General features: G+C 45.5%; 1 protein-coding gene across 7 annotated transcripts in view; it reads left to right on the forward strand.

Moving 5' to 3' along the window:
• The window catches only part of CTNND2 (catenin delta 2), a 936,154-nt gene that overhangs the window by 906,561 nt on the left and 8,041 nt on the right, over positions 1-21,552 (forward strand). For all 7 annotated transcript variants that reach the window (XM_055245590.2, XM_055245587.2, XM_055245588.2 and 4 more), the window contains 3 exons: positions 8,842-8,968; positions 13,249-13,380; positions 19,626-19,699. In XM_055245590.2, coding sequence (XP_055101565.1) covers positions 8,842-8,968; positions 13,249-13,380; positions 19,626-19,699 — 333 coding nt within the window. The remainder of the gene's footprint in view (positions 1-8,841; positions 8,969-13,248; positions 13,381-19,625; positions 19,700-21,552) is intronic.

The following is a 21,552-nucleotide window of genomic DNA, read 5'->3' on the forward strand; positions in this document are numbered from 1 at the left end:
TGTGGATGCTAGCTATAAAACCTGTGAAATTATCATTTCATTTTACAATAATTAATACTGTCATCTTAAATCATTGACTCCAGCTGGCATTTATTAGGCACCTCTGTGTTCCAGGTACTATGCTAGATACCAGGGCTTCAGAAATAAATGAGGCACCCTTGCTGCCTCACAGCTAGGGAGACAGCCTGCATTGCTAAAGTCTATAGTGTGATGTAAAAGCATTTTATTAGTATCATGGAAAGAAAACTGGTTGCATTACTGAAAGCTCCCCCCAAACCAGGGTGGCATAATTTATTTGGCAATAGTAATTGAATGAACATGCATTACTTGCCTCCTGTTTGCCTAATACAGAACCAAGCAGGATAAGATTTAACAGGCAGAAAAAGACAAGGTGCCCTGCCACGTCATAGAGCTGCCTGATCAAAGGTGGGGATGTTTGAAATTGAGTCTCATAAGCAGTGCATGCTGGGTGACCAGGTGTGATTGGGGCTCAGTGTGTGCGGCACCTCTCTGGCCTGAGATTTTGACCTGTTTTGTTACTATAGAAGTCAACCTTGGGAATGGAGACTGAAGGGCCTCCGGGGATTTAGCACTTTAAAAAATGTGCCCCAACTTGTCACTGACACCTATGCAAAAAACGCCAAGCCAACGGTTCACAACCCTGACTGTTCATTAGCATCCATCTGGGGGAGGAGTGGAGCTTTTGAAGATAAGGATACCCAGGCCCTACCCAGAATAACCTAAAGAGAACCTCAGGGCTGGGGCCCAGGCATTACTATTTTTAAAACTCCCCAGCCTCATGAGTCACATTGCCCTTAATGTGTGGAAAAGAAGCTGAGACGGAACTTACCAGTATTTGGGAGAGAAGGGCCGACTCCTGACAGCTCTCTAATTCCACCTCTCTATCTGCTGAGACACCCAGGGTTAGGAAGCCAAGTAGTGAAAAGATATTCATGAGAACAGTTTTGAGCCTTGCCAGACAGTTCTAGCTCATCCCCTGCATACAAACCTAACAAATTCCTGTGTTCATCTGAACTGAATGTCGTGCACATTTTTTTTTTTTTTTTTTTTTGAGACAGAGTTTCATTCTTTCACCCAGGCTGGAGTGCAGTGGCACAATCTCAGCTCACTGCAACCTCTGCCTTCCAGTTTCAAGCGATTCTCCTGCCTCAGCCGCCTGAGTAGCTGGGATTACAGGCGCCCACCACAACACCCGGCTAATTTTTGTGTTTTCAGTAGAGACGGGGTTTGACTGTTGGTCGGGCTGGTCTTGAACTCCTGACCTTGTGATCTGCCCACCTCGGCCTCCCAAAGCACTGGGATTACAGGCATGAGCCACTGCGCTCAGCCACACAATTTCTAGAATAAGAAGCTATGTGTGTGTTGTCCTAACATCCTGTAGACCTGTCCGAATGAAAGCTACTTAGTCCCCTCATTCAAACTGTTAGCAGAAGTCTCTCTGGTAATATATTCTTCTTGGCGATGTTTACAGGATGTTCAGAAATATAAAATGGAGAGTGTTATAAATTCAGGGCCCTCGAAATCCACAAAAAGAAGACCTGTATCAACTAAACAGACTGACCACGTTCTATAAATAACGTGAAGACCAATGGTAGTGGGGCTGTGGGGATGAACATCACCCAATTCTCGTGCACTCTGAACCATTGGAAATGCCCGTGTGGATGATTGTAGCTTTGGGGGATAATACAGTTTCATAAGAAACACACTGGAAACCTGAGTGCAGAGGCTGAAAGTGCTGGAAGGACAGCTAAAGGGTGTAAGATAAAGAAAATCAGATCGTTCCTGGTGGCAATTTAAAGTTCAGTGACTTTGAACTCATCTTCTTTTTTGGATTTCTAGCTCTATATACTTGCAACAACTTAACCACCTCCAGTTTTAAGTATAATGTATTAAAAATAAAAACCAATTTGAGGCACAGATATCATATCACATTTTTGACAGCTTAGCTGGGTCTTCAGCTGAAGGGCACAACTTGTGGGTCATTCTGTTGAAGGTGAACGACAGATAGTAAAAGAGTCCTTTATCATCAATAGGAAGGATTCATGGCCTTTCCCCGGTTACCGTGGCAATTCTTCACTCTCCCTGCTTCTTCCCTGAGCTTTCTTGTCTAACCCCTATGAGTTGTACAGGTGGTGCAAAGAGAGCTAAGGTGAAATGCCCAATATAACAATTCACAAAAGAAGTCTCTGGCCTACAATAAGTTGATATTTTAACAAGAAAAAACAGTGATTAAAGAGGCAAATAATGATTTGAAAGATATGTGCCCGAGTTGTATGTATTTATGTGAACCACCTCCAAGCCATTCTGAGTGACAGTGGGAAGTAAACGAATAATAGATTGATTGCTAGCTGGCTAGATAACAAAAATATACATGGCTAGTGGAATAGAAGGAATGTCAGCTTAGCAATAACTTTCCCAAAGAATCTCTATCTTCATTTCCCTTCTTATTTAAAAAGCAAAACATGATTTTAATTGAATGACTAAAGATTTTATACAATAAAAGATGAGGAAGGCCATGAGATTTGTGCTCAAGGTGTTTGTAATGAGTTGATTGATCTATGCCATGGGCCAGCTGCACCCTAGTCTCTAGCATCTAGTGTTCCATGAGTTTCCATGACATTTGACAGCTGCTCCTCTGTATCTGTGGGAAATTAGTTACAGGACTTCCCAAGGATACCAGAATTTGTTGTATTAGTGAAATGGTGCAGTATTTGCATATCATCTATGCACCTTTTCCTGTAAACTTTAAATCATTTCTAGATTAATTATAATATGTAATGTTAATACAACGTGTTATCTAAATAATTGCATTGTTTAGGGAAGGATGACAGGAAAAAACAACATGTGCATGTTCAGTACAGACAATGTTTTTTGGAATATTTTCCACCCAAGGTTGGTGAAATCTATGGATGTGGAACCCACAGATACAGAGGGCCAACTGTATGTGGCGTCGGAACTAAAGTTTTAAAGTCCTTTCTGGGCATTGTTGAGCATAGCAGTGTTGAAGTTGTGCAGTTTGGTCACTGTAGCCTTCACTCTGCATCGATGAATGAGAGAGGGGAGATGGAGAAGGTCACCTCTTCTCACAGCACACAACTTTTATGTTTGTCTCATTGCAATGTAGAAGGTATTCTGTTCCTCCTGGGGCTCCTGAGCTGTGGGTCAGGACACAGCTCTAACGAAGACATTTATTGGGTTTTTACTCTGCCCCATTCCTTAAGCTCCCTTCTCCCCTCCATTCAAAGTGCCTATACTCACAGGCATGCAGTCCCTGGCCATCCTCAGAGGGGCCTGAGCCAGGGCTTGTTTCTCCGTTTCTCCCACCGCACTCCGCTGTCATCACCCTCAGGTGTATACTAACCCAGTCACCTACAGACAAGTTACCTGTGGGACCACACTTCTGCCAGGCATTTGCATTTTCCATATTTGATTTTATGAAGGATTTGAAAATTTTTTGAGTGCATCCATATAGGAGTTCCTTCGTAAGCAATTTTGTTATTACACTCAGTTTTCTGACATTTCCAGAAATGTAAATACTTAAATGGTTGCAGTATAGTCTAAACATCGTGAACTCTGAATTGCTGAGCAACACGTATCTCCAATCACCTGCATAAGAGAGCAGTGTTAACAAACGTACTGACGTCTCACCAAGTGAAACCAGTCCTACAGCTATGCCACATTTAGGTCTAGTGTGTCCTTAGGTCTTAGAACATAATATTTAGCTAATATTCACATTGTAAAGTACCTTGTTCACCTTTAATACTACACAGAATATCATCACATTCATAGCCAAAGAAGCCAAGGTTTTGACTGTCCCGAGCCACTACTTGGAATCCCAAAGCATACCTTCTACATTGCAATGAGACAAACAAAATGATCTGTCCCCATTCGGTCATATTTAGGACTTCTGCCGTCTACAAAGCATTTCCTTCAAAAGACAGGGATTTAAATTTTTTTTTTTTTTTAAAGATGGAGTCTAGCTCTATCTTTTAAAAAAGATGCCAGGCTGGAGTGCAGTGGTGTGATCTCAGCTCACTGCAATCTCCGCCTCCCAGCTTCAAGTGATTCTCCTGCCTCAGCCTCCCGAGTAGCTAGGATTACAGGCACGCACTGCCACGCCCAGCTAGTTTTTGTATTTTTGGCAAAGACAGGGTTTCACCATGTTGGCCAGGATGGTCTTGATCTCTTGACCTCGTGATCTGCCCGCCTCGGCCTCCCAAAGTGCTGGGATTACAGGCGTGAGCCACCGCTCCCGGCCTAAAAAAATTTTTTTTAATCGTTCCCATAATAAGTAACGGACACATACATTTTTAAAATATCTTCCACCCTGAACATGTTTTTGGTAAGACTGCTCCTCCTCCGTGTTTGCCGCCACCCTCCGGAGGATTTCAGAGATCCCCACAGAATTCCAGTGGAGACATTTTCTCCTGCTGTGATACCTACCTACCACCCCCACCCTTCCTTAAGGAGGCATTTATTTGTACTTCGTACCCTTCATCTCTCATCACCTCAGCTGTCACAATCACCCAAGCCTCCTGGGACGACCATCATTACCTGGACCCCTCGATCGAAGGCTCTGAGCAGCCATTTATCCCCCATATATTCCACCTGTCTTCTGTCCACCTCCCATTTCTTTTCCCTCTTTAACCTGTGGTTAAAAATCAGCAAAATCGGCTGGGCACAGTGGCTCACGCCTGTAATCCCAACACTTTGGGAGGCCGAGGCAGGCGGATCATGAGGTCAGCAGATCAAGACCATCCTGGCCAACATGGTGAAACTCCTTCTCTACTAAAAATACAAAAATTAGCTGGGTGTGGTGGCACATGCCTGTAATCCCAGATACTCAGGAGGCTGAGGCACGAGAATCGCTTGAACCCAGGAGGTGGAGTTTGCAGTGAGCCGAGATCACGCCATTGCACTCCAGCCTGGTGACAGAGCAAGACTCCGTCTCAAAAGAAAAAATAAATAAATAAATCAGCAAAATCCCCTGTGTCCATTTCGCAACCCCTCTTCTGCTCATCTCCTGTTAGCCCTGAGGACACAACCCCCTGAGCCCCCTCCTCGAGGGCTATTTCATTTCCCACCCACCCTCCCTCGCGTCCCTGGCCCTGGAAGTGGAGCAGATGTCCTTCTTGGAGCAGTTGTCTTTCTTTCCCCCTCCTCATTGCTCTTTTGAGAAGGATCTCAGCTCTCCTCCCTCAAGAAAATCCCCGGCACCTGTGAAGTATCCTCCCAACAGCCTGTGGCCTTCATAAGCTCACCAGTACCCTGATCAATTTACACTCTCCATATCGTCTTTAGCTCCTACATTTTCCTCCCTACTGGGCTTAGCTTCCGTGACATTCCCTTGTCTCTCTCCAAGTTGCCTGATGACCCATCACCTCTACCCACTCCACACCTGCCCTGGGGCAGCTGACTGTGGCTGGAGAGAGGCACACACGGATGCTGACCAGTCAGCTCCTTTTTGGTTCATTGCCACAGCCTCCAGCCCTGTCCAGCACCCCGGCCACTTGCCCTGGCCAGTCAGCTCGCTCCCCACCCAACTCAAGAACCACTCCACATCGCCGTCCCCTTCCTTCCTCCCTTCCCTTTCTCTCTTCTCTCTGTTCTCTAAGCTCCAACCCTTCCTCGCTCTGAGCAGATGACCTCACTTCTTCTCATTTTCCATAAGAAAATGCAAAAAACAAACAAAAAAAATCAAGAGTGAATATCCTTATCTTCCTGTCACCCCATCTACCCGTCTCTTCCCCATGTCCATGGCCACAGTCTGACTGTTTCTGTGGGCAGTGACCCCATTGCTCACTTAATCTTATCCACCTTTCCTGTCTTGAGAATGTTCTTCCTGCCATTTTTCCCTTTCTCTCCTATGTCCCCAGGTTTTTCCTTCTCTGCATTCAGTCATTCCCATCAGCACACGAAATACTGCAATATCTTCTAGGTAATCTATGAAAACATCTCTCCAGCCCTCACTCTCTTCAGGTCCATTTCTCCATTTCCCTTTATAATAAAACTTTGCCAAAGGCTTGTCGGTACTCACTGTCTCCCCTTCACCAATTCTCATTATCTTTTGGGCCTGCTGGAGTTAGACATTTACCAACCTGACCAAAGAAAGCACTTTTGTCCCTGTCACGAGGACTTCCTTCCTCCCAGACCACTGGGCAGCTCTTGGTCCTCCTCCGTATTCGGTTGGTCTCCTCCCCACCCATCGCTGTCCTGGTCTTGCCTGATGCCACAGTCACACCCTCCTGATGCTCCCTGTAGTTTACTGGGTTCCTTCTTGGTCTCCTTTGAAGCTTCCCCTACTCTTTGCGCCCCTCTCAGTATTGGAATGTCTTCAGGTTCACTCAGCCTCTGCCTTGTGCTTTTCTTTATTTGCATTCGCTTATAGGTTTGCATCCGTTCTCTTTGCTTTAAATAATATCTATATGCTGATGTCCAAAATTCTGCCTCCAGCCCTGAGATCCCAGTTTGCAGATCCTGCTTCGTTCTCTGTCCCTCTTCGGTAACCATATACGTCCCCATGAGGCAGTCCTGGTTCCACTCCCTAAAGCTGCTTCCCTCCCTCCCATTGTTCCCGGCTCAGTGAAGGGGACCTCAGGCCCCTGTGGTTCACACCAGAAGCACTGCGCTAAGGCTTGATTCCTCTTTCCCACACCAATAGCCATGCCACCAGCAAACCCTCCAGTGTGGATACCAGACCTGCACGCTTCCCACCACCAGCACCCTCCAAGCCTGGGCCATCTCTCCTCTGTCCAGGGGAGTGACCTCCCAAGCAGCTTTGCTGTGGCTACTCCTCCCCAAACTGTCCTGGACACCCAGAGCTTTCCTGTCTTCCTGGCCCCCTGCTCACGCCTCTTCAGTCCCAGGAGCCTGTTCTCACACCAGCGAAGCCGTTCCCACCCAGGGCCTTCACATCTGTTCTTCTGTCGGCTGGAAAGCCGAGATCTGTGTCCCCAGGGTCTGGTTCAATTGCCATCTCTAGGTCCTGCTGCAACGTTAAGGCTCCCGACAGCACCTCCCTGACCCCACTCCACAAAATAGAGATGCCAGCATCCTCACCCCTACTTTTCTATCCCCACCCCACTCCTCTATCCCCGCCCCCGCGCCTCCATCCCCGCCCCTGCGCCTCCATCCCAGCCCCCTTCCTCCATCCCCGCCCTCCTTCCTCCATCCCTGCCCTCCTTCCTCCATCCCTGCCCCCCTTCCTCCATCCCCGCCCCCACTCCTCCATCTCCCCCCACCCTGCTCCTCTATCCCCACCCCTGCTCCTCTATCCCCTAATCCGGTTTGGTTTTTCCTTCCAAGCACTTGTTAGAATGCCACGTTAGTATTAATATGTTTTTTGTAACTTGTGTATTGTTTGACTTTGGGTGGCCTATTTACTTTCGAAGGCTGAAATTCTTCCTGTAGAATGCAGATAATGGTATCCATTAGTTTGGTTTTATTTCCATTAGAGTAATATGTCCAATATTACTGACACTATAGCAAAGGAAAGCAGGCACTGTCCCACCCCCTATTCCCACTTTACATTGGCACTTGTTTTCAATTCTTTAGCTTTTTTTTCTGATAATATTTAGACTTTTAAGGGGCTCAAAACTCTATCAAAAATCATTGAAAACATAAATAGATGAATTAATAAAGAACAAAATGCATATTCATTTCCATGTTCCTGTCTAATTCTTATTAGATACACCAAGACTAATCTTTGTGTATCTAATTCTCATTATTCCTGTTCTACTTGACTGATAGGATAAAGCCAGAATGAGAGGTGCATGATTTTAAAAGATACTACCCAGCTTACTTACTAGGTGCTGACTGTGTGGCAAAATTCTCTGAACAATCCCAAGAGAACAAAGCATTGAGCCCCTTAAAAGTCTAAATGTTATCAGGGAAAAAAATAAAAAATCTAAAAGAATTGAAAGCAATGGCCTCTGTAAAGGAGGATTTGGGGGTGGAGCAGGTGACTGCTTTTCTTTGCTATAATGTTAGTTCTATTTAACATGTTACTTTGATAAAAAATGAAATCTATTTAAAAAAGAAAAAAAGACTGGAAGGAAATACCATGACATGTTAACAGGAGTTCTCTCAAGTGGAGAGGGTGGAATTACCAGCTATTTTTATTTTCTTCTTTATGCTTTGTAAATTCACAAAATAATCTGTGATATATTCATGCGGTTTTTATAAGGAAAAATAGTATAGTGCTTTCTGTATATTAACTAGATATCAGAAGCCTAATGGAGGCTCGGTAGGATGCATTTTGAATATGCTCTGTATTGAAAAATATCATTCCTGGAGCAGACCAGCTTGGAGATAGGCGGGGGTGGGCATTTGGGGCTGGAAAGGACACAGGGAGGTAAAGGGAAGGGAGGACGCTGCCCTGGATTCTGGTTGCCAACAGATAGGTCCTGGGAGCAAAGGGGTAAACCCTTGTGGAAAATCTTGAGGCAGTGGAAGAGGGAGCCAGGCAGAGCTGGAACCAGGTAGCCAAAAAATAGACAGTTTCCGGGTCCCCTAACATTCTGCGCATCGTATTTTCATCGAAGTAGAAGCTTCTGACCAGAGCGGGTTTGTAAAGAGACCATTTATTCAACATCCATGAAGGAAAGCAGGCCCTACCCGCCAGGCAGTCTGGAGGGAAGGAGGTGTGTCTTCATTCACATTTGGCTCTGTTCACCTCCATGAGGGCGCAGAGCTTCAGGAACCTCTTTTGACGCACCGTAGAAATATTATGCAAATCCAGATACTTGGAAATTAAAAATGTCTGGAGGTGAAAAATCACTGTGTCCTGCCCATCTAACAGGAGCATGCTGTGTTTTGCAGGATGGATGGTCACAATACCACTTTGTAGCCTCGTCTTCAACCATCGAGAGGGACCGGCAAAGGCCCTACTCCTCCTCCCGCACGCCCTCCATCTCCCCTGTGCGCGTGTCTCCCAACAACCGCTCAGGTAAGAGGCCGCCGTGGCTAGCCAGCCAGGCTTTATTTCTCTTTGAGCAAAGACCCTCCTTCCCAGTCCCTGAGCCAACCCCTACTCAGAGGACAGCCTTCCATTCAGACTTTTGCTAGAAGTAGGAAATGAATCTGTTCTTTGTACTGTGGTGGCCACTCTGTGTTTTGTATACACAGACTCAGAGCAAATCTCCTTCTCTAACAGGTTCCTTTGCATGATATGCATGTAATGGACCTGAATTCACGAGGAACAAGTATAAAGAAAACTGTCATGTGTCTGTCTGCAAATCAGGGGTTTCCGTGGACAACTTTTCCAACTTAAAATAGTTTGAGTTGGCTGGGCGCAGTGGCTCATGCCTGTAATCCCAGCACGTTGGGAGGCCGAGGCGGGCGGATTGCCTGAGCTTCGGAGTTCGAAACCATCCTGGGCAACATGGCGAAACCCCGTCTCTAGTAAAAATACAAAAATTAGCCGGGTGTGGTGGCACACGCCTGTAATCCCAGCTACTCGGGAGGCTGAGGCAGGAGAATCACTTGAACCCGGGAGGCTGAGATTTCAGTGAGCAGAGATCGCACCACTGCACCCCAGCCTGGGTGACAGAGTGAGACTCCGTCTCAATAAATAAATAAAATAAAAATAGTTTGAGTTGCATTTTGTCATAATTGGGATAAAAAGTAGAGGAGACCAAATGTGCTTTCTTCCTTCAGTGTGATATACATCTGACACATATCATTGATCATTTCGTAACTGTTCCATATTTAATTAGCTTTTTATTATTAACGATAAACCAGCAGATGCCACTGATAAATTATTGTCATAGCCAACTATAACTTCTAAGTCATTCCATTTCATTTTTTTCTAATTTTGTCACATTCCTATTGCTTAAATTTTGAACTTCTTTCATTTGTAAAAATACTTGATTTTATACCCTTTTTAATTCACATTAAGGAATGCCAAAAATCAGAGGAAAGATGAAAGGCAAATGTGAACACACCATTTAGTAATATAAATGGCATAAATTTGCTGTTTTCCTCACAGTTTCGTTTTTTTAAAACTTTTATTTTGATTTCTGCATTTTGATTTTGTTCTGAGAATGAAAGATGGATAACAAGTTATATGCACCCACACAGACACAGCTATGTAGGCTTTTATTTATGAAAGCTTTCTTCCTACTCTTCTCTGCCCTCTCCCTGCTGAGGAAATCCTGTTCTCTGAAATGACACCTGGGAGGACCTGGTAGAGAGCATTGCCCAGCAAAGTGGTCTCCCTACCCCCGAGAATGATGGTTGCATAACTCCACACCAGAGTTTACTGTCAACATGATGAGAGATGAATGGCCAATATCTGACTGAAATAAGTGGCCCGCTCCCAGCTCTGTGAAAGCTGATCCTTTTAGTGTACTGTCATTGCTTATCACATTTAGTCCAACCCTGGGTGATGATCAGGAACCCCCTGTACCTGTGGAAATGTCCACCCATCTCAGAAGCATGGAGGTGGCCTCTTAGGCCTCTCATTTCCATAATTCCAGCAGACTTAAAAAGCTAAAGCTCATGGAGTGTGGGAAGCATACGGATGGTGTCTTTTGGAAAGCCGTAATTATTAAGAATTATAGTGAGCCAATCAGTGTTATGAGAATGAAACGACATGATGGATCGGCAAGGGCTGGGAGAGAGAAGCAGCCTTTTCTCGCGAGCAGGCAGGGCTGTGTTCACCCAGCCATGCAGCCAGTGCACTGCCTCAGGATTTCCTAGGCGAGGCACATCCAGACACCTAATAAACACTTATTTGCGTGATTTGACTTTTCCCAGAACTTAATCCTGATTTACCGGAGACTTGGAGCACCGCTGCGTGTGAGGTCTCAGGAGATAATTACACACTTGATGTGGTTTAATAAACACCACCATCTGGGCAATATTGGATTCTAATTTTAAAAGCTTTGGTCAACAGGCTTTAAAATATTGTCCCTTCGTGATTGTGTGGCAGTAACTCATAAAAAGCTAACCTTTGTTAGGGAAGACCCAGAGGCAAAAGGGCAAAGGCAGGAAGAGAGACTTTCCTGGAGGACAAAGATGGTGAAGCGAAGAGAAGGGGGCAGCAGGTGGAAGAGGTGAGCGAGGCACCAGCGAGCAGGCAGGGACTGGATGCAGGGCCCAGTTGAGTGACAAGGCTTGCTAAGGACTCAGTTGTTCTTGCAGAGGTTCCCCTCTTGAAGCAACAGAACCCCAATCTTCATAAGACACAGTGGCTGCCCCTCACATCTCCCAGATTCACATTCGAGACAGAGATGGCCCGTGTCCCAGCCTTTGTCTGTCCTCCCCCCTGGAGCCTCTCTTCCCTCACAGCAGAGCCTGGGCGTTCTCTCCACCCACACAGGATCACTGTGGATCAGGGAGGTTCAGTCCCTGATCAAGTGATTGCAGCTCCAGGCTTGTCCCACAAGTGATGAGGGTGCTGCAGCTGTCTGAGCTGCGTGGTTTTCTTCCCTGTCTGCCATTGAGTTTGTACCCAGGGCTTCTGGCCAGCTGGCATCGGGTGGGGTTCAAGCCTCAGTATTTTTTTAAAGGATTCCAGGTAATGAATTCTAATAGGCATCCAGGATCCAAAACCCCTGATGGCTTCAAGAGCTGAGCACTGAGGTGTGATTTTATTTTGATAGGTTTGAGAGGGTGGCAACAACCCATGTTTATCTTCCCAGCACTTGGCTGTGACGTCTGTTGGGCACTTCTGCCTCTCATTCTAGTTTATTTGGACATCCATTTCCTCACTCGATTGAGAGCTGCACAAGTTCAGGAAGAGCCACATGATCTGCGTGTCTGCCTTACACAGTGGCTGGCACAGGAGTTTACATAGAAGATACTAAGGGTGACAAACTGAATCACATGACTCAGACAGTGACATGAGAGGTGCCTTGGAGGACCCACAGAGGGTGTAAATGATAAGCTGGAAGGTAAACTGAGGTTTGGCTGGGGAGGAGCTTTGACACTAGCAAAGGAAAGAGGGATTTATCCTAAAAATCAGAGTGCTCTAGGGATTCCTAGCCTTAGTAGTCATCAAGTATGCTCGGTAAATATGGATTCTGAAGCCCATCACTGAAAATTCAGACTCAAAAGGTCCAGGATAGGCTCTGGGCATCCATAAATTCTCAAGTGAGTGTTGAGGGTAAACAAGGCTCTGAAGCACTGCCCTGGGCTATGGGAGCTAGGGAGAGCTTCCCAACAGAAGGACACGGCACCTGAGCTCCTGTGGAGCTGGATACAGCTGCAGATGCCCACAGGGTGGGGTGCGCGACCAGCTGCCCCCTCACCCAGACGCATGGCTCCTGCCAACCTCTCCCAGTGCCCCTCTGCACTGGCAGGAAGGTTGAGTTGCTGCCAATCCATTAGTCACTCATGAAAATGCAACCTCCTTTTACTGAATTCCTTGCCTCTGAGTTCAGCTTTTCCTCTCTTCTAGGACCAGTTTGTTAAGGACTCCTGGAGTTTCCCAGGAGGATCCTGCAATTACAGCCCAGCACTTTAGAAATGGGTGCAAGAGGAACGGCAGGGCTCAGCCTCCCAGCCGGACAGGCAGTGAGTGGCCGAGGTGTAAGGAGGGCCTCAGAGATTATTGGGGTGTTTATGCAAAGAGCTGGAGCAAGGAAGCCCTAGCAGGAACTAGAGCTGCCTCCATGCCTCTCCCCAGCCCACCCCAGCCACAGACAAAGAAGGTCTTTGTGGGCTTGGTTATTTCTGCCACACAAATCATCCTATGTAGAGAGCTGTCTCCTCTCTGACTTTTTTAAAGGCAGTTTCTAGGTGACTCAGTGTTTAAGTAAAACTGCATTTATTTTAATCAAGGATTAGTCAGTATTAGTAATAGATCTTCTGAAACACATCTAATTAAGGAAGGGAGTGCGGGAAGGAAAGGGAAGGAAAAGAGAAGAGAAAGGAAGAAACCAAGAGCAGTCTCATTCCTAAACTGCCCCACACACCTTGGGCAGGTCACGTCCCTCCATGATCTCTCTCTGAGGAAGATGGCCCCAGGATGTGGTCCCCAATTGCCAGCATCCAAATCACACGCCCCCTAACTATAAAGCATCAGTTGTCACAGGTGAGGGAATGGGGCAGGGACAAGAACCAAAACTGCCAAAAAATAAAAATTAAAAAGAAAACCCATCAGGTCTTCACGTAGGCATTGAGAGGTGCAAGACCATGTGTAGTGAGGACCCTGACTGTGCGGAAGGTACACACGCTGTGGAATGAGACGCAGAAAATCTCCCTTTTGATTTCTTTATATAGCAAGTGCCCCAGCTTCACCTCGGGAAATGATCAGCCTCAAAGAAAGGAAAACAGACTACGAGTGCACCGGCAGCAACGCCACCTACCACGGAGCTAAAGGCGAACACACTTCCAGGAAAGACGCCATGACAGGTGAGCGCCCCTCGCACGCCCCCTCCTGGAACTTGGTGGCTTGACCCGCGACAAGGCAGAGGGATGGGGCATCAGGCTTCACGGGGCTGGCTGCGCTTGGCTGCTGAGCAGGACTTAGCAGCTGTCCAGTCACTTGAGAGCTTGACAATGATGATTCCCAAGAATTGGAACTAAGATTAGAAGCATAACTGAGAGAAAATGTTTTCTACCCATGTTTTATCTCAGTCCTTTCCTCTCGTTTGCCCAGCTCATAATATTCTTTCAAATTAGAAGATTCCCACGTATTTCTTCCTCATTGACATCACCCATTGGGGAGGGGACTCGGTGGAGGCAGTGTAGTTAGGCCCTGTGCATTAGGAATGGAGGGAACTGAAAAGAAGGTGGAAAGGAAGGGGAGGGGAGGGGGAGGGGAAAGGGAGGGGGAGGGGAGAGGAGGGGGAGGGAAGGGGAGGGGAGGGGAGGGTGGGATGGAAAGAGGAAGGGCAGGAGGAGGGTTTAAGGGGAACCCCATGAAACTATTAAGATATTTTCCCTTCTTGCCATGATACAACCTCTTACCATGACATACCCTGAAGAAGCTTCCTTAGAGCTGATGACTGCAGATTCCCTGGGGGGAGGCATTCGTCTTTCACACTCATCATCCCTCACGATCTCAGTCACAGCCATTGCCTTCCTTTCTCATCCGCCAAGACTCTATGGAGGCCAGAATTGGTACAATGGGTGTCTGTTTCTGCCCCCTCCACTGTGCCATGCCCAGCCCATCTGATAACAGGGCTTACCCTTAAGTCACTGTAAAGCCTGTACATATTGTACACTCTGTATATGCCTCTGTTGAGGCACTCACAGCCCCCTCCGAGCTCTCCATACCTCACCCTCTCCCTGGATGGCCCTCCTCCAAGAAGCAGGACGTGGGCTCTGGCTGTAGAGGGAGTTATACCTTAAAAGCAAAGCTGCCGGAGCCCTGAGGACCTTTCAACGGGGACCCCCACACCCTCTTTACCACATGGGCATGGAGATGGGTCCCTGCTGAAAATAGGCTATGAGGAAGAGCCTTTAATAGAACAAAGCCAGGTTAGATCATTCATAAAGCCAGGGCGCAAAGGGCGCAGTGCATACACTGAGACCCTCTTAGGAGAGGAATCTGAAGGGCAGGAGGCAGTTCTCTAGTAGCATTTATGTGTAGAGAGGCAGGGAAGCACAGCAGACAAATTGGATGATTTATTAAAATGCCTTCCAAACCAGGACAGCGAAGATAAATTTTTCTAATAGCAAATGCATTTACCCCAGCGGCAGTGTTTTCCGTATTAACTCTGCTCAGCTGCATAAAGAAAAGTATAATAAACAGATGTTTCTTATCCCTGCCCCCAGGAGCACATTCTGCCTCCATGTGCAGACCCTACAAGGGAACACCTCAGCGCTGCTCCTGAGATGTTTCCCGAATGGGAGAACTTAACTCATTACATGGACTCCAGGTTATTATTCACATTCACTGTTTTCCCCCCTTACATGTTGCCGCGTAGATGAACAGGAACAAAGAAAGCTGTGAATCTGAATTCTGAGTCCCTGGAGTCTAGACATTCGGCAGAGGATCCAATTTGTACTGATTGATTACGCTGAGCTAGTCATGACACCAAATTCAACTGACCCGTTCAATGTGCAGTTATCATTGCCCTGGGTAGCCGCATCACCAGCTGTCTGGGATGATACGCTGAGATTGAAGAACAGTTGTGAGATCGACTGCATTATTATTAAGTTTAGCGTTTCTCTTTAACTCTCTTGCCCAAGAGAATCATTCAAAAGGCCTTCAGGTGTAGGTGTGTGTGTTTATGTCAAAACAGTTCCAGTGGCACATGATTGTGCCCTGGACTCAAAACAGAACATAAGATTTACTGTTTCTGATATTGAATCTTCTTAGAAAATGGCAGGGATCTTGACAATTTCAGTATATGTAATTCTTCAAACTTATTTAGAGGCTTAAACAGCTTTGCTCTAACTTACTTAAAAATGCAATTCAGGAGTACACTCTCAATCATGTAGCAAGCCAGAAAGAACACTGAGATCTTTATTGAATACTCTATGTAGATAGGGAAGTTCCTCTAAAGCCAATGAGTGCTGTGTAAACGCCGGTTGTTATTATCACAACAGTGATGGTGGTGGTGGTGGTAGTGAGGGTGATGGAGGTGACGGTGGGATAGCAGAAGTGAGGATAGTGGTGGTTTGCCACGTTCAATAGCGGTATGAATAAGCCCCCAGCCAAGACAAGTGGAAGCCAGTCTTTCACATAGAGATGGGGAGATTGAGTTTCCAACCCCCACCCTGCAGGATGTTAGCAAATGCCCATCATTCCAGGGTTTACTTGCAAAATCAGATTTCTTGTGGCCTCCACATCAAAAGCAATGCTTTTTCTCATTCAAGAACAAATCCACGGGACACTTAAAGTTCAGTGCATTGAAAGATAACCTGAAAAACTGCCATCTTCCTTGTTTCATTCCCTGCCAAGAAAACATTCCCTCTGATATGAAAATAACAAGGGAAGCTTCACCCTCAAAATGCAGCCTATAGGGCTGGAAGTGCAAACATCTCTTTGATGGAGCTGTCATCTCTTCTGCTGAGCTCTTAGAAGTTCAGATCCATCTAGGTGTTTATTCCAGGCTTCCCCCACCCTCCTTTTCTGGATTAATTTTTTGGCTTGGATGAAGCCTCATGAAATTCTTCTCTCCTAAGTGTTTCTCTGCCACTGGGGAGCCCTGAGAAATCCAGCCGGCTGTTCATTCAGGCGTGCTGGCTTCCACAGCGAGTTCTTGCAGCCCTACCTGCCTGGGAACCTCACGTATTCAGTTCACCTCAAGAAAGGGCTGCATCATCCCAGTAGCTCCACCGCCTGACTTTCAAATTCACCTGGAGGTTTTCCCCTCCCATCTGAGCTTTCCACATACCCTTTCATCCAATGGTCTGTTTGTTTCTGTCAGTGTCTTTCTTATGCCATTTATTTATTTATTTATTTATTTATTTTTGAGACAGAGTTTCACGCTGTCGCCCAGGCTGGAGTGCAGTGGCACAACCTCAGCTCATTATAACCTCCACTTCCCAGGTTCAAGCAATTCTCCTGCCTCAGCGTTTCGAGTAGCTGGGCTTACAGGCGCCTGCCACCACGCCTAGCTAATTTTTATATTTTTAGTAGAGACAGGGTTTCACCATGTTGGCCAGGCTGGTCTTGAACTCTTGACATCAAGTGATCTTCCCACCTTAGCCTCTCAAACTGCTGGGATTACAGGCGTGAGTCACCACACCCGGCCTCTTATGCCTTTGAAAGTCATTCTAGTCTTCAATGTGTTGATTCAGTTGGAAATTGGGTATTTGGGGGCTGATAAAAAAAGAGAAAGGCATCCTTCTGTGAGTCCACTATTAGCTCAGTCACATGAGGGCAGAGCCTCTGTGAATTCTTCTGCCTCGTGTGTCCGTAAAGGTAGTTCAGTCTCAGCTACGGTCTCATTTAAACGGGTGAGGGGAAAGAACTTCCAGTATTAACATCCTAGGCTCAGAAGCCACAAACTCTGCCTCATGCTTTTAAGATTCCTCTGATGAGAGCGTCTCGGTGTCGGTTTACGATTTCACAACAGGGAGGGAGGCCAAGACTACAATAGTGCAAATGCTCTAAAAAATATATGCATTTAATTCTGAGCAACAGAAAAAAACAAATTTCACTTTATCCCTGAAGGGACATTTTCTATCAGCAAATTATAGCTCTGAAGGCAGATTTATCTAAGGTTTACTCATTTATTCATTCAGCAAATGGGGCACTTACTCTATGGGTGTCCGCTGAGGCCAGGCGCTGTGCCAGGCTCTGAGGATACATACAGAGGTAGCAGCAGGACAGACTGTTTCTGTCTCATGGGCCTTCTGCTCTGGAAAAGGAAGGCAGACAGTACATAAGGTAAACAATAGAACAAGTTCCCAGCAAGATGATACTGCACTGTGTTTAGTAGGAAGAAGAAACCCATCAGGGTAATGAGATGGGGGTGCAGGCGGAAGGGGTTACTTCACTTGACGTGGGAGGAGGAGACATTTAAAGTCTGAGGGAAGTGAGTTCCAGGGAGAAAGATCAGCAAGGACAACCACACTGAAGCTAAACAAGTTTGGCCCGCTCTGAGGAAGGAGGGTCGGCAAAGCTGGGGCTCCTTTAACGGGAGGAGAGGAGGGAGAAACGTGTTGGGATTTTAGGCAGGAAACAAACCTTGCAGGACCTCATGGCCATAGGGGAGAGCCGTCTCAGGGTGAAGGGCATTGGAGCTAGAAGCAGAGAAAGACACAGAACCCATCTTGTGTTATAAACACAGCATTCTGACGGTTGGTAACAGGATGGATGGAGGAATCGGGCTGGGCAGAGTGGAAGTTGGGCCATCGAGGAGGATTTGGTAGCAATGGTCCAGAGAGAGATGGTGGTTTGCATCATAATACAGAGACAGGAGTGACATGCATTCAACCAGAGAGGATAACAGAATGGTCTTTAAAATGGAAAAATGGACTCTCGGCCCTCACTTTCTAAGCTGAGTTCTCCAGGAGGAATTTTATTGCACACTTGTAATGAACTCTTAGGTAAAAAATCATGGGTGGAGTGAACTTAGACCTTGAGAGGTTATACTGACCTTTCTCTTGTGGCCTATAGGTGGAGTGATCCTACTTCATTATCCCCTAAATACTGGAAGCAAACAATAAGCCCTTCCTAGTTTTAGAGTGTTTTATACCCCACTGACACTAGACAGACAGCATTCTCCAAAGCTTTTTTAAAAACAAATTATGAATACATAATAGTTGTACTTACTTATGGGGTCCATGTGATTTTTTTGATACAAGTATACAGTGTATAATAATCAGATAAGGGTAATTGAGATACCATCACCTTAAACATTTATTATTTATGTTAGGAACATCCCAATTCCATTATTCTAGTTGTTCTGAAATATACAATAAATTACTGTGGATTACGGTTACCCTATGGTGCTATGAAACACTAGATCTTTTCTCTTCTAACTGTATTTTTCTACCCATTAACCATCCCCTCTTATTCCTGTCTCCCAACTCCGCTTCTCAGTCTGTGATAACCATCATTCTACTGTCCGTCTTCATGAGATCAAATTTTTTTAGCTTCCACATATTCCACAAATGCGTGAGAACATACGATATTTGTCTTTCTGTGCCTGGCTTGTTTCACTTAACATAAATAACCTCCAATTCCATCCGCGTTGCTGCAAGTGACAGGATTTCATTCTTTTTATGGCCAAACAGTACTCTATTGTGTACATATACCACATTTTCTTTAACCATTCATCTGTTGGTTGACACTTGGGTTGATTCCACATCTAGGCTATTGTGAACAGTGCTGCAATAAACATGGGAGTGCAGATATCCTTTGATATACTGATTACCTTTCTTTCGAATATACACCCAGCAGTGGGATTGCTAGGTGATATAGTCATTCTACCAAAGATTTCTTGAACCATGACCCTTCAGCTGCTGTGAAGGGAGTGGTGGCCTGTGCCCTTCCTCTGAGTGGGTGGCTTGAGCTTCAAGGGTTTCCCATAAGGAAGTGGGCTAATACGCCCCCTCTCTGGGCCTTCAGAAACTGCTGGCAACTAGAGGAGACCTTCATCTCTTTCGTCTAGACCACGGGCAAGCCAGACAACAGAGCAGGATCCTCCCTCTGCATCTAGTTTGATTCCAAAGCCACAGGCTTCCAGATGCGTGGGGGACATGCAGGCGATGCCCACTTCCCGTCCTCTGGGTCTGTAAGAAATGAACTGTCTGAAAGATGATCAAGCACTTCTGTGAGCTCAAATTAGAAATTTTATTCTTGTCACTCTCTGGCTAAAAGCTAAGCTGCTGTACAGACTCCTGCATGCTTCAGTGCAGGTGACAAGCCTTTATTACCTGCCAGTTTTCACCAGAAAAGAAGGCCATAAAACTTACAAAATGACCATCTGTTTGCAGCATCTTCCCTGACCCTGTCTGCGATGTGAACATTATTGCAAGCGGCTGACATGCTATGGGGATTTTCTAGAATAACTATTCTCCTTTTTTAATATCTGTATGTAAAATGAAGTGTTCGGGGCCAAAGAATGTCTTCTAGTTGGAATGGTCCCCAAGAAAACAAGCTTCGTTAGGGCAAGAACTTGCTTCAATAACCACTGTTCCTCATTGGTAATGTTGTTTTCTTTGCTAAACTTTTGTTTTCCTTTTGCTTTTAGCTCAAAACACTGGAATTTCAACTTTGTATAGGAATTCATATGGTGCGCCCGCTGAAGACATCAAACACAACCAGGTAAAGTAAACGCAACACGTTTGTATTTCCTTTCAGTGTGACTCATGTGAAATAACCTGGAATTTTAAACATAAATTTTCATCCAACATACATAAAGAACTGAAAAAGAAGGCAACGTCCCCTGAGGCCCTCTCCTCACTCCTGTTGCAGCGTGCGCGCTCACACACGTGTGTGTGTGTGTGTGTGTGTGTGTGTGTGTGTGTGTGTGTGTGTGTGGTGGACTTGGCAGAACAGCCTCAAATTTGCAAACAGCCTTTGAACCTCGTGCTTGATCTGGTGCAGAAAGCAAGTATTCTGCTATGGTGCAAAACTAAAAGAAACCCCCAAATAGACAAGTGTAAGATGTTGTCACTAAATAGGAATTGTCTAATTACTGGACAGAGATCGAGTAGCTCCTGTAACCCTGCAAATGCATTAGGAAGGAAGCATTCATTATATGTGATCACTACCAATAAAGGAGACACAGCAAGTTCAATAGAGAACTTGAAAAAGAATACATAAGTAAGTTCTATTATTCTGCAATACATGAAATGCATTGTAGTGTCTTGCTACTCAAAGTCTAGTTGGGGAACCAGCAGCATCAATGTTACCCAGAATCTTGTTAGAAATACAGGAGAGATTCTTCTCTGGCTCCTAACCCTAACCCGTCCAAGATTTTCTGCAGCACGATTGCATTCTAATTAGATGCCCTTGTGTGCACATTCAGGTTTGAGGAGCACTGAACAGTAGATTCTTTTTATTATTATTTCTTATTTTATTTTTATTATTATACTTTAAGTTCTGGGGTACGTGTGCAGAACGTGCAGTTTTGTTACATAGGTATACCCGTGCCATGCTGGTTTGCCGCACCCATCAACCCGACACCTACATTAGGTATTTCTCCTACTGTTATCCCTCCCCTAGCCCCCCACCCCCGGACAGGCCCCCGTGTATCATGTTCCCCTATGTCCATGTGTTCTCATTGTTCAACTCCCACTTATGAGTGAGAACATGCGGTGTTTGGTTTTCTGTTCTTGTCATAGTTTCCCGAGAATCATGGTTTCCAGCTTCATCCATGTCCCTGCAAAGGACATGAACTCATCCTTTTTTATGGCTGCATAGTATTCCATGGTATATATGTGCCACATTTTCTTTATCCATTCTATCATTGATGGACATTTGGGTTGGTTCCAAGTGTTTGTTATTGTGAATAGTGCCACAATAAACATACGTATACATGTGTCTTTATAGTAGAATGATTTATAACCCTTTGGGTATATACCCAGTAATGGGATCGCTGGGATTTCTGGTTCTAGATCCTTGAGGAATCGCCACACTGACTTCCACAATGGTTGAACTAATTTACACTCCCACCAACAGTGTAAAAGCATTCCTATTTCTCCACATCCTCTCCAGCATCTGTCGTTTCCTGGCTTTTTAATGATCGCCATTCTAACTGATATGAGATGGTATCTCATTGTGGTTTTGATTTGCATTTCTCTGATGGCCAGTGATGATGAGCATTTTTTCATATGTCTGTTGGCTGCATAAAAGTCTTCTTTTGATAAGTGTCTGTTCGTTTCCTTTGCTCACTTTTTGATGGGGTTTTTTTTTCATGTAAATTGGTTTAAGTTCTTTGTAGATTCTGGATATTAGCCCTTTGTCAGATGGATACATTGCAAAAATTTTCTCCCATTCTGTAGGTTGCCTGTTCACTCTGATGATAGTTTCTTTTGTTGTGCAGGAGCTCTTTAGTTTAATTAGATCCCATTTGTCAATTTTGACTTTTGTTGCCATTGCTTTTGGAGTTTTAGACATGAAGTCTTTGCCCATGCCTACATCCTGAATGGTATTGCCCAGGTTTTCTTCTAAGA

Source organism: Symphalangus syndactylus, chromosome 16 (assembly GCF_028878055.3).
Source record: "Symphalangus syndactylus isolate Jambi chromosome 16, NHGRI_mSymSyn1-v2.1_pri, whole genome shotgun sequence".
Taxonomy (NCBI): domain Eukaryota; kingdom Metazoa; phylum Chordata; class Mammalia; order Primates; family Hylobatidae; genus Symphalangus; species Symphalangus syndactylus.